This window comes from Nannobrachium achirus (genome assembly GCF_963921795.1).
Source record: "Nannobrachium achirus genome assembly, chromosome: 12".
In the NCBI taxonomy this organism is placed as follows: Eukaryota; Metazoa; Chordata; class Actinopteri; order Myctophiformes; family Myctophidae; genus Nannobrachium; species Nannobrachium achirus.
The window spans coordinates 18,582,155-18,597,990 of record NC_137832.1 but is presented as its reverse complement, the minus strand read 5'-3'; the positions used below and the strand labels follow the sequence as shown (position 1 = coordinate 18,597,990).

Below are 15,836 nucleotides of genomic sequence, written 5' to 3'. Positions count from 1 at the left end.
CCAAAGTTCTCAAGTTTTAAAGATGTCATAGGCCTTACTTGAAATCTGTCTTCATGGGTGATGAAAGGCTGTCCCTGTCCAATGACCTATCTTAACAATTATGGTGCCAACCCTGAGTTTCCCAAGTTTGTGTATAGCTGTGCCAAGCCCGAGTTTCCTGAGTTTTTGAAAAGAACTTCCGGTTTCGGCATGATCGCGATCGCTAAATGCTGGTTTAACTCCCAGAACAGCTCTCTCTTTCAAACATGGCAGCCATGTTTGTTTACATTTGAAGAAAACACTATAGCCTAAGATTTGAATGCCTGAATGGATTTCCAAGCGGATTATTTTGTTTGAAAGCTGTGAATGGCGTGCACACATGTGGTGCATCATCCGTGCATTATCTGTGCATGACCTGTGCACATCGTGCACATTAAAATGTAAGATTCTGGCAATGGACGACATTGGATATTTTAATGCTTGGCAGCAAGCAGGTTAAAAGGCATGTAGGATGGGGACAGAATTGATCAGTCCAACAGGGTTTGATCCAAAGTTTTGCCCTGGCTTAATTTTCTTGGTAATCACATCAAAAGTGAGAAAATGTTCCTGAGTCTACCGTTCCCATGCAATCGATAGCCCATTGAGGCTGAACCAACGCTCTGCGTTGTTGAATCAAGGGTCAAGTGGCCGTCAGTATTTGACAACAATTTGTAAAGCAGCATGAATTAGTGGCGACTGGAAATCAATGTGTTTTCTCTCACAGTGCATCCAAATGTCCTGCCCTACAGAGGCTGTCTGCATAGCCTGCTCACCTCCTCTGACCACTGAAGGGAAACTGCTGCATAAGCACCAATCAACTCTGTTGACGGGCAACGATTCCAAAAAAACTTCTTGGAAAGTTGATTTACGCCTTGTTATATAGGCTGCCGAAATGACAGGGGTGTAAAGTTTATTCTATCACAAATTGCTAATGGCTTCTATTTTCATTTGTTTGGTTGAAGCAGATTAATTAACCCATTTAGAACGGGTACACATTTTGTGTATCATTATTTTATGCTTTAACTATTGAAAAATAGCAGATATACAAGCTCACAGTGCCGCGCTGCGAGCTTGTAGATCTGCTATTTTTGAAAAACAGTGAAAATTAGAATTTTGACCCGATTCTATAAGTGTCTTTTGAATCCTTCTAAGATTTTTGGAAAAACCCTATGTTTCTATGCCAGCAACCTGGCCAGCCATCGTCAAAGAAAAGGTCCTTTTCACTTAAAGTTATACTATGTAACTTTTTTTATAAAACATATCTTAAAATTGTCCTAACTATTAAATCGCTAAAGTTTTAGAACCCCCACTCTGTTAATTTCAGCTCCCAAAGCCTTTTCTTTATATGTGTTCTACTGAGCCCTGGTGGACGTGACCGGGGCTGTTTTTCCCGGCAAAATTACGTCATATGCATCATTCTGTACACGACTACACGTGTCTCCCTACCGGCCAATCAAAGCCCAGATCATACACTGCTGAGCTCTTCAGGAAGTACACTGCAGTGTTTACACTGGGCTAGGAGTCTAGCATGTAACTCCCCAACCGAGGCTCGTAGAGGGACACGAAAGACCTCTATGGATAGGTCTCGGCGAGGCGGACGCGGTGGTCTGAATGCCCGGTCCGCGGCGAAAAACGGCTGAAAAAAGCAGACGCGACCGCGGTTTGCTCTACTGCTACTGACCACTAGTTGAGCAACTTACACAGTATAGCTTTAAATGGAGCTCAGTTAGTCTGTTCTTGAGAGACTACCATGTCAGTGGTTCTCAAACCTTTTCATGTGAAGGACCCCCAAAATGATATGTATTTGGCCACGAACCCCTATCTCAAAATATTTAGTTCCAGGGACCACCCAGAAGCAAAATTTGAGTTACAAGGGTTCGCTTTGAAAATACATATATTCAAAGATTTGCACACATTTTCACGACTTTTTCAAAAATAGCAGATCTACAAGCTCGCAGCGTGGTTAAAGCATTCAATAATTCTAGACCTAAATGGGTTAAAGTGGGAAGAGTGATATGGCTCCTTGGCGATGGGCCTGAGATTTTAGGCAGTGTGGTTCAGGTTTAGGCGTGGGCCAAGGAATGATTTGTTGGCTCCCACTATGAAGTATGAAGGCATGAATCTCCATCACTGGAGGTGCCAGTCAATCTCTCTGTATGCCAGCTCTCTGCTTTATGAAACCAACCTGTGTGAGTGTGATGGATCTTCTTCATTAACCACCTGCATCCATTCTGTGGGGAACATGCATAAGCCAAAAATAACCAACTATTTCTGGCGAAAGAGATTTGGTGTAGACGAGAAAAAGAAACGATCCACGTACAGAAGCAACTCAGGTCTGTTTTACTACAGTATTACCAGTAAGACGCCTAAGGGCGACAAGCGACCTCGCCCTTTAGGTCGCGCCATCTGTCTTGGCCATCTGGCCAGTGATGTATATCGGACCAGTTACCCATATATGGAGACCCCTGGTACCCTATATGGAGATAGCCTCGTGTAGCCAGGCTTACTCATCTGCGAAGAGAAAGGCCTGGTGACAATATCAGGCAGAGACTGTTGAACTTCCGCCGTGAGAATTTCAACGGAAGACTACAACGCATGACGTAACTTCCGTTAAACACAGCACTTCCGCCACTTCCGCTAGAACCAACCGGAAGTCATATTGTGGCCAGGGTGATATGGAGATCCATCTACTGTATATGGAGATATGCTGTGAGACCCCAAACATGCTTACTCAGTTATTCGTTATGTGAATGTCCTATGACGTCTATGACATCTGACATCATGCATACAATCCCTTTTATGCCCATATATGGAGATCCCTGTCTGTAGAACCAGCCACACAGATATGGGCTGTCTTGGCCATCTGTCTTGGCCATATATGGGCATAAAAGGGATACGGCAAACCCATAGACCGTAAAAAAGACGTACAAAGACACGGACATGATGTGCCGTTTCTCATACTAAACTGCGACCTTCGGTCGCAAATAACCACTACTAGACCATTCACCTTGAAACTGTAACCGATTAGTGAAGATTTACCTTTGGCTGAGGTTTGGATTCCCACACAGGAGAATGCAGCTATAACCACTGACGATTGTACATTTCTGTGTTACCCTCCCAGGTGAACCTGAACATGGACGACGGTCGTTCATTGGGTCTGATGATCAGAGGAGGAGCAGAGTATGGTCTTGGGATCTACATCACTGGAGTGGACCCTGGGTCAGCTGCAGATGTCGGAGCACTCAAGGTAGCCTACCGCAGTGTTTCTCAACCTTTTTTTCTGCATGGGCACACTTTTCATGTCCCAAGAATCCATGGGCACACCAACATAATACGGGGGTGTAAATATCGTCACTGTCGGGAAGAATCCTTGTATCTCCAAGTTTCAAATTTGTACGTTTCTTCACAAAGTAAAGCCCTGCTTCATCATACAAGGCTGTCGCACAACAGTAGTGAAAACAGCAGATCTACAAGCACACAACGGCGTTGTGTGCTTGTAGATCGGCTGTTTTCACTAGTTAAATCATTTAAAATGATAAATACAATACTGGCTTTCAAGCAGTTTCAAGGGGCACACTTGACCCTTCTCAGGGGCACACCAAAGGTCCCCAGGCACAGTGGTTGAGAAACACTGGCCTACTGTACCTGTTCTCTACCCTGCAAGCTCCCTTCCCCTGCACTATTTCTCCTACAGTCCTGTACCTCCTGGCACCTTCCCTCTTCTTTGCTCCTTTATTCCTCCTTCAATTCCTTACCATTCCTCATTCATGGTAAAACAGTCGAACAGGTTGACAGCTTCGCATATCTTGACTTGGACTCACTTTGGACAATAAACTTAGGTTTGATCAACACATTACATCTATCCATAAACGTTTTCAGCAAAGACTTCATGTAATCCGTAAATTAAGATCACTATCTGTTGCCCCCCCCCCCCCCTGCATGTTTCTTCACTATACTGTCCATGCCAAACAAAAACAAACTTTACAGTATCACCCGTATTGCTTCACAGATCATCGAACTTCTCATACCCACACTTGCTGATATGAACAATAAGGCCATCACACGCTTAGCACTCTCAATAACAAATGACACTGTCATCCTCTGCATCGCTACTTCGACCTAATTGCCATCAGGGCAAAGGTACAGAACCTTGAAGGTTCGGTTTAGCAGGAGTTTTGTCCCCACCGCCATTGCTGCACTTAACAATGAGGGTTTTTCTGTGTATAGTTGCGACCGTAGGTCGCATTTACTATCAAAACCTCCACAGGCTGTCCGTGAGTGAGTCAGTCCGTCAGTCACACGTCACACGTGAGTGAGTCAGTCCGTCAGTCACACGTCACACGTCACACTCTTGCCCTGCTCATATCTCCGCAACCGTTGCCCCGATCCATGCCAAATTTTGCACACACACTCCTTACCTGCCAAACTACAACCTCCAAGGACCCCCGGAGCTCCAGGGACCCCCAGGTCCCTGGGGGACCCCCAGATGTAAAAAATGACCAAATGTGCTAAACTGACCAAATGACCACCCCAACGGGGCTGCTCACGGGGAATTCCCGGGGACCACCGACTCCTGGTGCTCCAGAACGGATGCAAAAGTGGTGGCGCCCCCAGTGGAGGACCCCCTACACTGCAGCTCACATAAAATGCCGTAACTCCGGCTAGGAGCGACCGGGACAGCCGGGGCCGGTACCTATTCGTCCGCCTTGGCGGCGCGGAGACCCCACCCCTCATTTCTGACATGGCCCTCTTCTAGCGCCACCATGAGGCCGATTCTTGCAAAACACATTTTTGGACACTGCTCCTACAATTTTTGCCCTAAAATCACGCAAATCGGTACACAGTATGTCTACACTCATCCCATCAACATGAATCTCTCCCATATAGCGCCACCTCCAGGCCGATTTTTAAAAACACATTTTTGGACAATGCTCCTACAGATTTTGCCCTAAAACTCACGAAAATCACTACACAGTATGTCTACACTCATGTCATCAACATGGATCAGGAAGATTTTGGCAAAACAAATTTTTGCCCTATTTGTGGAGATAAGTGACCTACGGTCGCTTATCTCCCGATTAGGGAGTCTTACTGGTACTATGGGGTACTGATGATCTGTCTTTGTGATATGTTTGTGTTGTTATGGTTATGTGTTGTTTCTTTGTTTGAACAGACTGTGAAGTGTGAAGACAAATTTCCCTTTGGGGACAATAAAGATTATTATTATTATGAGGACTGCCCCATAGGTTGAGCACTGTCGGCAGGTTAGCTACTCACCAGCGTCGGCTGGTTAGCTAATCACCCGCGCCATAGTTACTGAGGTTAGGGTTAGGGTGAGGTTTAGGCATAGTTTTACTGAGGTTAGGGTTAGGGTTAAGGTTAGGTTTTGGTGGTCAGACCAAAGAGAGTTCGACCAAGGACATGTTCTCTCAATCCTACTCTTTCTCCCTCTAGCTATTGCTCCTCTTTCTTTACCCACATTCACCGTCACTGTCCTCATTCCTCCATCCATCCTCACTCATTCTCTTCATTCTCTCTCACACTGTCTCCTGCAATCTCCCCATTCCGCTCTCCTTGTCTGCCTCCTTTCTGAGCATGAGATGAAAGTTGATTTTGTTTACCAAAGTTTGTTGTTTTAATAAAGATCTGCCCATGGGATTCAGTTATTTTGCAAGGATCTAATAGTTTCTGTGGCTTTCTCATTAGTTTGGGGGGTTATTTTATGAAAACATTCGGCATTATCAATGCTGATCATTACACAAGATCATGAACATTCATGAAATAAGTTCATTTCGGTCTAGTAACGTGAAGAAGGAAAATAAATCATGTCAAATGTAATACCTATTATGGAGATGGAGATTCTTATTTCTCAGATAGCCTCTGACATCTGAAAAACATCTCACTAACCCTTCCGATTAAGATATACAGTACATACGTTGTTGTATTTATTTGGCTAAATCTGCTATTGGCTATTCAGTGTCTTTACTAGCATGACACACATACAAAACACTACCTTTTAGCGACACTAAAACTTTTCTAGATGGTTTCAGGTCAACTGTGTGCTTCATTAATCAGGTCATTCTTGTTCTGCGTTATTTTCTGCTTGCCTGAGGGAAGAAGTAGAGAAGCCACGTATTCTACCCATAAACAACCTGACTGAGACCTGCTTTTATGATAATATCACATACAGTTTGTCCTACTTAGGGATACACATTTTTCTGTAATTTCCTTATTTTGTTTTGTCACTTTTAACTCTATTCTGCATGGTTAACCCGTTCAGGCCTAGAATGCTTTAACCAGTGAAAAATAGCAGATATACAAGCTCACAGCGCGGCACTCGGTGCCGCGCTGTGAGCTTGTAGATCTGCTATTTTTGGAAAAGTCGTGAAAATGTGTGCAAATCTTTGAATATATGTATTTTCAAAGCGTACGTTTGTAACTCACATTTTGCTTCTGGGTGGTCCCTGGAACTAAATATTTTGAGATGCGGGTCTGTGGCCAAATAAATATCATTTTGGGGGTCCTTCACATGAAAAAGTTTGAGCACCACTGACATTTAAACATACATTCTTGCACACATTTTCACAATTTTTCAAAAATAGCAGATCTACAAGCTCTATTCTGCTTGATTAAACAAACTGTGCCACTCTGGAAGAATACCGGTACATTTAAGAGCAATGAGATATAAAAAGAAAGTCCTGAAAGTCACTTTAACTCAAAGTGTCGTCCCTTGAAAGATTGAGCAGGCTTTTGGGAGAGTTTCTGTGACAGAGATGAAGGTTGTCTTTGTGCTCAGTGTCATGAAGGGGCCAGGGAGGACTGCTCCGTCACGCTACTTGGAGCCAGTCTTTACATGAGTTTAAATCCAGATATGAAAATCTGAAATATTTATATTAATGCTATATTGATGACCTTTTCATCATGATTTTCGGCCGCAGAGATTCTTTTCACCAATTCACCAATATTTGAACTCGAGTGAACACATTTACGTTTTACTCTTAAATCTAACATTACTTTTTTAGATGTTCTGATTATTAAAGAAGGCAATCATTAAACCTACTGATAGGATCACTGATAGATAATCTTTGTGATATATCACAAAAAATAATCGACTTCCTATATAATACTGTAAACTGGAGCTGAAACTATGTCACTAGTACTACGCAGAAAACTCCTACTCTCCTACACCAGTCAATTTCATCATGCTAGGAGGTTGTTGCACTCTTTATAACACACAGGTTGTGTGGACTTGGCCAATAGATTTTGTGACAGGGGCTACAAAAAACAATGGATTGATGTGGCTAATGATTGATTCAGCACCACTACACAAGATGAATTTCTCAAACCCAAACCCCAAACTAAAATGTCCAACCACTCCGCCCCAACCTTTTGCATGACCATGTACTTGCCCATGGGGTTTAAATTTAAAAGTATAACCCGCAAGCACTGGCATATTGTCAAATCTGAGCCCTAATTGACAATTATCTCTATATGTTCCACTTGTACAGCAGTCATACAAGTAATTAGATTTGCAAACAGTACAGAAATAAAACTGATTAAGGTGTTTTTGTTCCCTTCATGAAGACATTTTCTTGTTTTTTTTGGAGATGTGTGAAACACAGGCTCCCTATACGTGGCTGTGTGGGTCTGTGTGTCTGTGTGTGTGTGTGTGTGTATGTAGCCTGACTCAGCCTGACTTCGGCGCGTAACTAGTGCCGCACCATTTACGCCACTCGCGCAATATATACATCAAAATGTGCGGCTCGGCCGGGAATGGTGTTCTATTACCTTTTGTTCCGATCCGCCTTACCATGCCGACGTAATCGGCAAAAAACGACGCTTAATTGTCCCCATTGACTTATAATGGGACAATGCAAGAAATCACTTTCAAGTATTTTTCTCTCGTAAACCATAGGAGCTACAGTTTCAAACCTCGGAGAGGAGATTCATAATGATTTTAAGAATACATCGAAAAATAATTACATCACTCGGCCTCATGGTGGCGCTATAACGGCCCACTTTACGTTTTGCCCCGTAACTCTTGAACCGTAGATCGGAAAATTAAAATTCTTTTTTCCCTGGATTCCTTGGGTCAAGACGCATCTCCCCATATAGGCCACGCCCATTTGCGCCAGGATAGATTTTCCGCCATCTTGAATTTTCTCCAAAACAAACTTTTTGCTCCTTTTCCTACATATTTTCTTCAAATGTCACAAAAATCGGTACACATGATCTACACACACACACACACACACACACACACACACACACACACAGCTCCACTTCACACGGGTGTGATTTTTTTTTTACAATCTGACTATTTGTGGAAGTAAACAGATAGCTTGAAGTTGCGTTGAAATATTCCCAAACTCTATCCCAATAATCCATCTGTGCAGCACCAAGGCAGAAATAGAACTGACTGAAGAGCATCATTTCTCATTAAGTAGCCTACTTATGCAATCCAGTTACAGTTCATTTTGACCATTAATTATTGGGGAAAGCCAAAGTCACTCAGAGCCATAGCCATTAGAAAGGAAATAAATCTGGTTTAAGTCCATCCAATTAGACTCAGGTTAATGTGGTTTCCTTTACCTGGCATAGCTGGCCCTGACACTGAAATGCACGCGGCTGATTTAAGATCAGTTTAATTGAATTTGTTCATTTGTATTGTCGAAGCTTTGCCGTGGTATGAAAGAACAAATCCTTCTCTCCTTTGTTACCTAACACCTCATATTTCCTCCTCTCCTCTCCTCTCCTCTCCTCTCCTCTCCTCTCCTCTCCTCTCCTATACTGTTCTCCCTTTATTTCTCATCCCCACTGTCGCTCCTCGTGTTTCCCCTCCACTCCAATCTTTCTCATTTCTTGCTATTTACAGTAACACTTCTAGCCCCCATAAGTCACATCTAACCATGAAAGGTTGCCTTTTATCTTGGGATGGGCTTATTCTGTGTAAAATGACATATTTAGCTACTTGTACACATGCCCCCAGGCCCCAACCACTGAAATAAGAATCTCTAAAACAATAGAAAGAAGTAAATGAAATCATTTTAACACCCATCTTTTATATTCTTTAATTACAATCTAAAATATGAACCCTTGTTGTAAAAAACTAAAGTTGTCCTTTAACACCCCTCCCCCTTCCCTCCATCTTCCCTCTAAAGGCCTGTCCATAATCTTTCCGAAACCAAACTTTTCGTCGTAAAGGTCCGGTTCAACTACAAAATTACGTCACTCGCAACTTCTAAAAAGCATTACCCCGAATTAGTGTTCGGAAAGCTGCACGCCGGAAAGTCTGAACTTTCTGACGAAAAGTTCGGTTTCGGAGAGAGTATGGACTGGCATTAATACTTTCCTCACCCCGTTGCTCGACTCCTCTGCTCTCCTGTTAGTGTGGTGGCTTAACCCTGGTTTTTGACATTATCGAAACGAAGCGGATAAAAGCACCAAACTTATTTTGAGGCTTCTTTAGGACCTAACGATGGATTTTAGCCTTGGGTACCAATGAACAGGATGCTGCATTCATGATCCAAGGAGTCCAGGGAAACAAATATTTTGACGCTCTGACCTATGGTTCAAGAGTTATAGGCCAAAAAGTGAATCGGACCGTTTTTTTATGGATATTGATATGGATAATTGTATGGGTAATTTTCAAAATAAAGTTTGGTACCCAAGGCTAAAATCCATCGTTGGGTCCAAGAGAAGCCTCAAAAAAAGTTTGGCGCTTTAATCCGCTTTGTTTCGATAATTTTGTTAAGCCAACCCACTATATGCCTCTGCTCTCTTCTCTACTTTCTTCCTTCGTCATCTCCCTTCTCCCTCCCCACACCCTCTGCTCTCCTCTCCTCCTCCCCCCTCCTGCTCTTTACACTGAAATGTTCTTCCCTGATATAATTTATGTTGCCTCTTATTGACATCTCATTCCAGTGAATGAGATCACAGGATTACCTGTCTCTCTATACAGGCCTCATTTACTCAATTGCGTGTGCGTGCACATGTCAGCGCGTGCGTGCGTACGACATTCCATAACTGAATTGCCAGCCACTACCTGATTTTTAATTAGTTCCATTCCCACTGTGGATCGTACAGAACCTGTGTTCACGTCGGAAACTTTTATTTGTCACCTCTGCCAAAATGACAAAATACTGTAGGTATTTCTTCTATGGAAAGAGCAACAGAATGGAGGTTAAATGAGGGCTATGCCTCTCAGCATGAGATTGCATTATATTATTGTCCACCTGTGTCCTTAGCCAGACCCCCTGTTTTCTCGTCCCATCTTCCCTCAGTGATTACCTGAAGGAGGAACAAAGATAGACTGTTCGTCGATGTCGGGTGGGAACCTTGTATGTCGAGTTAAAGTAGTGAAAATAGCCGACCTACAAGCAGGGACGTGCAGGGCAGGCCCCTGATTCAGCCCGGGAAAAGGAGTTGGAGAGGCCCCAATTATTTTATTTTTCAGTTATATTTCGTCGTTGTCGGGTGGAAACTTTATATGTCCAAAACCGTTTGTTTTGTATTTATCATTTTAAAAATTATTTAAACTAGTGAATACAGCCGATCTGCTGTTTTCACTACTTTTGTGCAATGGCCTTGTATGATGAAGCAGGGCTTTGCTTTGCGAAAAAATGTATACATTTGAAACTTGGAGATACGAGGTTTCTGCCCGACAGTGACTATTTACTTTGTTGGCCACACAGGCCGACATTTATTTTTTATTCTTTTCCTAATGGCCGGCCTGGACCGGCCTGGAATGAACCGGCCGTTCGGGAGTTGTCCCGCTTTTCCCAATGGCCAGCACGCTGCACGTCCCTGCCTACAAGCACACACCGCCTCGCGGGTGCTAGGCGTTGTGTGCTTGCAGATCTACTATTTTCTCTACTTTAGTGCAACACTCTTGTATGACGATGTAGGGCTTTCATTTACGAAAAGAACACACTATTTTGGAACTTGGAGATACAAGGTTTCTGCCCGACAGTGACGTACGTACGTATGTTGCTCGCTGGCTGAAAATAGCAGTTTGCCCTCCCTGTGGAAAGGACAAGCACATGGATGATTGCTATGACACCCATCCCATATGGGCTTATATTTCACCTTTCATCCCAAGTGATCAATGTCCTGTAAATCACAGAGCTTGGTGTGGGGGCTGATATTGGTTTGTCAGAAGGGGTTCCTATCATTCCGTTACAGTACATGTACTCAAGTATTGTACTGTAAGTACAATTTCGAGGCACTTTTTTTACTTTCTTCGGTATTTACAATTTTCAATACTTTTACTTATACCCTACTGCATCTCAAAGGAAAATATTGTACTTTTACTCCACTACAATTATACAAAAAATGAAGCATTGCGTTAGTTCATGCAGGGCACAAAAGTTGCATTATCTCAGATGTAATCAGCTGTCAGTCTGATGGCTGCTTTCAATCAGCCACGGTTTCCTACTCCGACCACCTAAACCTAACCTTAACCTCAGTAAAACTAACACTGGTGAATGCTAACCTGGTGAAATGCTAACCTGCCGACGCTGGTGAATGCTAACCTGTCCACAGCTTTCGCCGTGGACTGAAGACTCACCTTTTCAGACTCCACCTAAACCCTTAGCACTACAGTAAAATCAATGACCATACATGAAGCTAGTTAGCATTTGTTTTTTTTCAGGTTTTTTTAGAACTTTGATTATATTGTGTTTTCTCTAGATACATATCCATTTACATTGTTATATTGCTGTTAATGTACTGACATATTATCTTGTTTATTATTGTGATGTTTTTATCTGCTTATTGTAAGTCGCTTTGGATTAAAAGCGTCTGCTAAATGCCTAAACTGTAAACTGTAAACTGGTGAAATGCTAACCTGCTGACGCTGGTGAATGCTAACCTGGTGTTCGGAATGGGGATGTATCGGAACGGTTTTATACACATCCACCAATCACACCTCATTCCCTCCTAGACTGGATCTCTGAGTGCTGCTGGCAAACATGTTTCATCAGGTTTACATGACTCAAGTTATTTTGATTAAATGTCTTGCTATTGGGCCTGCTCTTGTATACCTGTGGGGGGCTTAGCATACAGTAGCAATCCCTGATTTTACTAGCATGCTGCTGCATGCTTGGCAAAATGTAGGGAACATCTTAAAGAGCAGAGCCATTAACGCCAAGTTTAACTGTATTCCATTTGTTGCAATAAATGGTTAAATCTACTTTGACGAGAGTGTTCCTGACTCAACTTTTACAACAGTTGCTTTGAAGATTTCTTTTATTATTACAAAACACACTAACCACAGCCATATCGCGGCCATTTGAAAATAGCAGATCTGCAAGCTTGCAATGTGAGCTTGTAGATTGTCTCTTTGCAAAATAGACAATCTAAAGAGATCTCTCATACATTTTGAACTTGCAAAATGGGACATTCTGCACAATGAGTACTTTTACTTTTGGTACTTTAAGTATATTTTGACACAGATACTTTTGTACTTTTGTTTTTGTACATTTAATTTGAATACTTCTACTTCTACAGAACTTCTACTTGTAACAGAGTATATCTACGTTGCAGTATTGATACTTTTTTCTTTTTTTACTTTGTCTTTATTTTAGATTGCACATATTAATTTAAACAGTAAAACATGTGACATGTGACTTCTTCCTATCACTTTCAGTCTGTACTGTAGGTGAGAGAAGAGAACATTAATCATGTGTGTTGTTGATGGTGCGGTCTGGGGTTGTTCCATGGGGAAGAAGCTGTAAATCAAGTGTTACTCACTTTACAGATTGGTGAGCTATGGACTTTCACTCAGGCTGATTTTAGCCTGCATGAATGTGTTAATCCCCCCCAGGAGAGTGGGGCCCGTAAAAGTGGTTCTCTTGAATTGCAGGTATAGAGGAAATGATGTGGCTTGAGGCAGAGTGACTTTTATGCTACATCAGCAAACATTTCATAATTTACAGCATCCAGACTCCAGGTTATTTGTTCGTAAACGTAAATTCATAACCACTCGTATGGAAATTGACCATAAAGTAATAGTGTCTGTATTCAGAAATTGTGTTTCATAGTTTAGGCTGAGCTATCAATTTCACAATTTTAGGCTTTCATAAAAGCACCTGCAAAGAGCAGGAACTATACTTGTGGCTCCATAATCAAGGACACCACGGCAAACCCCTTAAAAAACACACCGTTGTCACATGCTCTCCATTAGTCAGTACTATGTTACAGAACTTAGCTTAATAAGTTCGATGTTGAGTTAATGTTAGCTAAACATAGGGTTGTAACGATATAGTAACTGAATCGAAAAATCGATTTTAATTTGCAATGATCTACTATATCGTTTGCAAAAGCAAAATATCATACCGTTATGGCTTTGTATCGTATCGTTTTAAAATGCGGTAATCGGTATCGAATTGTTTTGCAATGCAAATAATTGATTGTATGTATTTGTGCCTTGTATTTGGCCATTTTAAGAGGGGAAATGAAAAAGAGGGGTCTAATTACCTTTCCATTCCATATAGCTACTCTTGGTCTATCAATAAATGTGTGTAATCTCTGTGTTCATGTCAAGGTGGGTTTGTCCTTATGTGTTGAAATATAATGTCCATGTGTTTGCTAGATATACACAGCGTTTACTTCCGCATTAATAGATTTTTTACACGTTTTACACAGATTTAATTTCTTTGCTAAATAGTTACTATATCGATTTTAAATCATTGAATTGAATCGTATCGTATCACCATGAATGAACCAATATCGTCCATGTATCGTATCGTTAACCATGTATCGTGATGCGTATCGTATCGCTGTAAAATATATCGTTACACCTCTACTAAACATAATTGCGTGGTTTAAGTTTTATGCTAGAGTAGACAATGAGGAATATTGATTTTTGACTTTACCTTACCTTGACCTTAACACAGAATTGGCCGGCAGCTGCAGGCTATAGTAACTATTGTTGATTTTCCCAATATGTTTGGCTCTGAAAACATAGTTTTATAAATGATTGTCTTCTGGCAGATTGTTATGAAGCCCATGTACCTCTTATTGTATGGCTGCTGTCTAAGAGAGCTTATTAACTTCAGTAGGCGCTGTGTGGTGTCTGCTCCGGACAAAACAATTACCTCTCTCAATAGCTATTTTCTCCAATTCTGTATCTCTCTCACTCTTAAGCAGTGGTGTTGCACCAAATCCTGGGCCCTGGGTACAAGGATTCACTGCGGGCCCCCATGAATGTTCTTCATAGGGGGAGGGGGTTTAACCAATTTAGACTGGGAATGCATTATTACGCATTATTTTGTGCTTTAACTATTGCGAGCTTGTAGATCTGCTCTTTTTGAAAAATCGTGAAAATGTGAAATTCTTTGAAATATTTTCTGTAAATATCTTCTAAATCCTTCTGAGTTTTTTTTTTAAATGTTTCTATGTCAGTGGTGCTCAAACTTTTTCATGTGAAGGACCCCCAAAATGTTATGTATTTGGCCACGGACCCCCATGCACCTCAAAATATTTCGTTTTCACGACTTTTCAAAAATGGCAGATCTACGAGCTTGCAGTGCGGCACTCGATGCCACACTGTGAGCTTGTTGCGACCGTAGGTCGCATTTACTATCAAACCCTGCACAAAGTGTGAGTGAGTCCGTCAGTCCGTCAGTCCGTCAGTCTGTCTGTCACACCTCACACGTCACACTCTTGCCCTGCTCATATCTCCGCAACCGTTGCCCCGATCCATGCCAAATTTTGCAGGGACCCCCAGGTCCCTGGGGGACCCCCAGATGTAAAAAATGACCAAATGTGCTAAACTGACCAAATGACCACCCCAACGGGGCTGCTCACGGGGAATTCCCGGGGACCACCGACTCCTGGTGCTCCAGAACGGATGCAAAAGTGGTGGCGCCCCCACTGGAGGACCCCCTACACTGCAGCTCACATAAAATGCCGTAACTCCGGCTAGGAGCGACCGGGACAGCCGGGGCCGGTACCTATTCGTCCGCCTTGCCGGCGCGGAGACCCCACCCCTCATTTCTCACATGGCCCTCTTCTAGCGCCACCATGAGGCCGATTCTTGCAAAACACATTTTTGGACAATGCTCCCACAATTTTTGCCCTAAAATCACGCAAATCGGTACACAGTATGTCTACACTCATCCCATCAACATGAATCTCTCCCATATAGCGCCACCTCCAGGCCGATTTTTAAAAACACATTTTTGGACACTGCTCCTACAGATTTTGCCCTAAAATCACGAAAATCACTACACAGTATGTCTACACTCATGTCATCAACATGGATCAGGAAGATTTTGGCAAAACACATTTTTGCCCTATTTGTGGAGATAAGTGACTTACGGTCGCTTATCTCCCGATTAGGGAGCCTTACTGGTATATCTGCTATTTCTCAATAGCTAAAGTATAAAATAATGAAGGTCCCTCCACCGTGGGCCCTAGTAACTCAGTCCCACTTTTCCCCCCCTTGTGACGCCCCTGCTCTTTATTGCGACCGTAGGTCGCACTTACTATCAAAACCTGCACAAACTGTAAGTGAGTCCGTCAGTCAGTCAGTCAGTCTGTCCGTCTGTCTGTCACACCTCACACGTCACACTATTGCCCTGCTCATATCTCCGCAACCGTTGCCCCGATCCATGCCAAATTTTGCACACACGCTCCTGTGTGCAAAATTACCAAATGTGCAAAAATGACCAAATGACCACCCCAACGGGGCTGCTCACGGGGAATTCCCGGGGACCACCGACTCCTGGTGCTCCAGAACGGATGCAAAAGTGGTGGCGCCCCCACTGGAGGACCCCCTACACTGCAGCTCACATAAAATGCCGTAACTCCGG

The 15,836-nt window shown here is 42.7% G+C and overlaps 2 protein-coding genes across 2 annotated transcripts in view; both read left to right on the top strand.

The window, feature by feature from the left end:
• The window catches only part of man1b1b (mannosidase, alpha, class 1B, member 1b), a 182,198-nt gene that overhangs the window by 131,722 nt on the left and 34,640 nt on the right, over positions 1-15,836 (top strand). The window lies entirely within an intron of this gene.
• whrnb (whirlin b) overlaps positions 1-15,836 on the top strand; it is a gene marked incomplete at both ends in the record, with an annotated part of 90,176 nt that overhangs the window by 40,056 nt on the left and 34,284 nt on the right. The window contains one exon of the mRNA XM_080738495.1: positions 3,140-3,265. Within this exon, the coding sequence (XP_080594621.1) occupies positions 3,140-3,265 (126 nt within the window). The remainder of the gene's footprint in view (positions 1-3,139; positions 3,266-15,836) is intronic.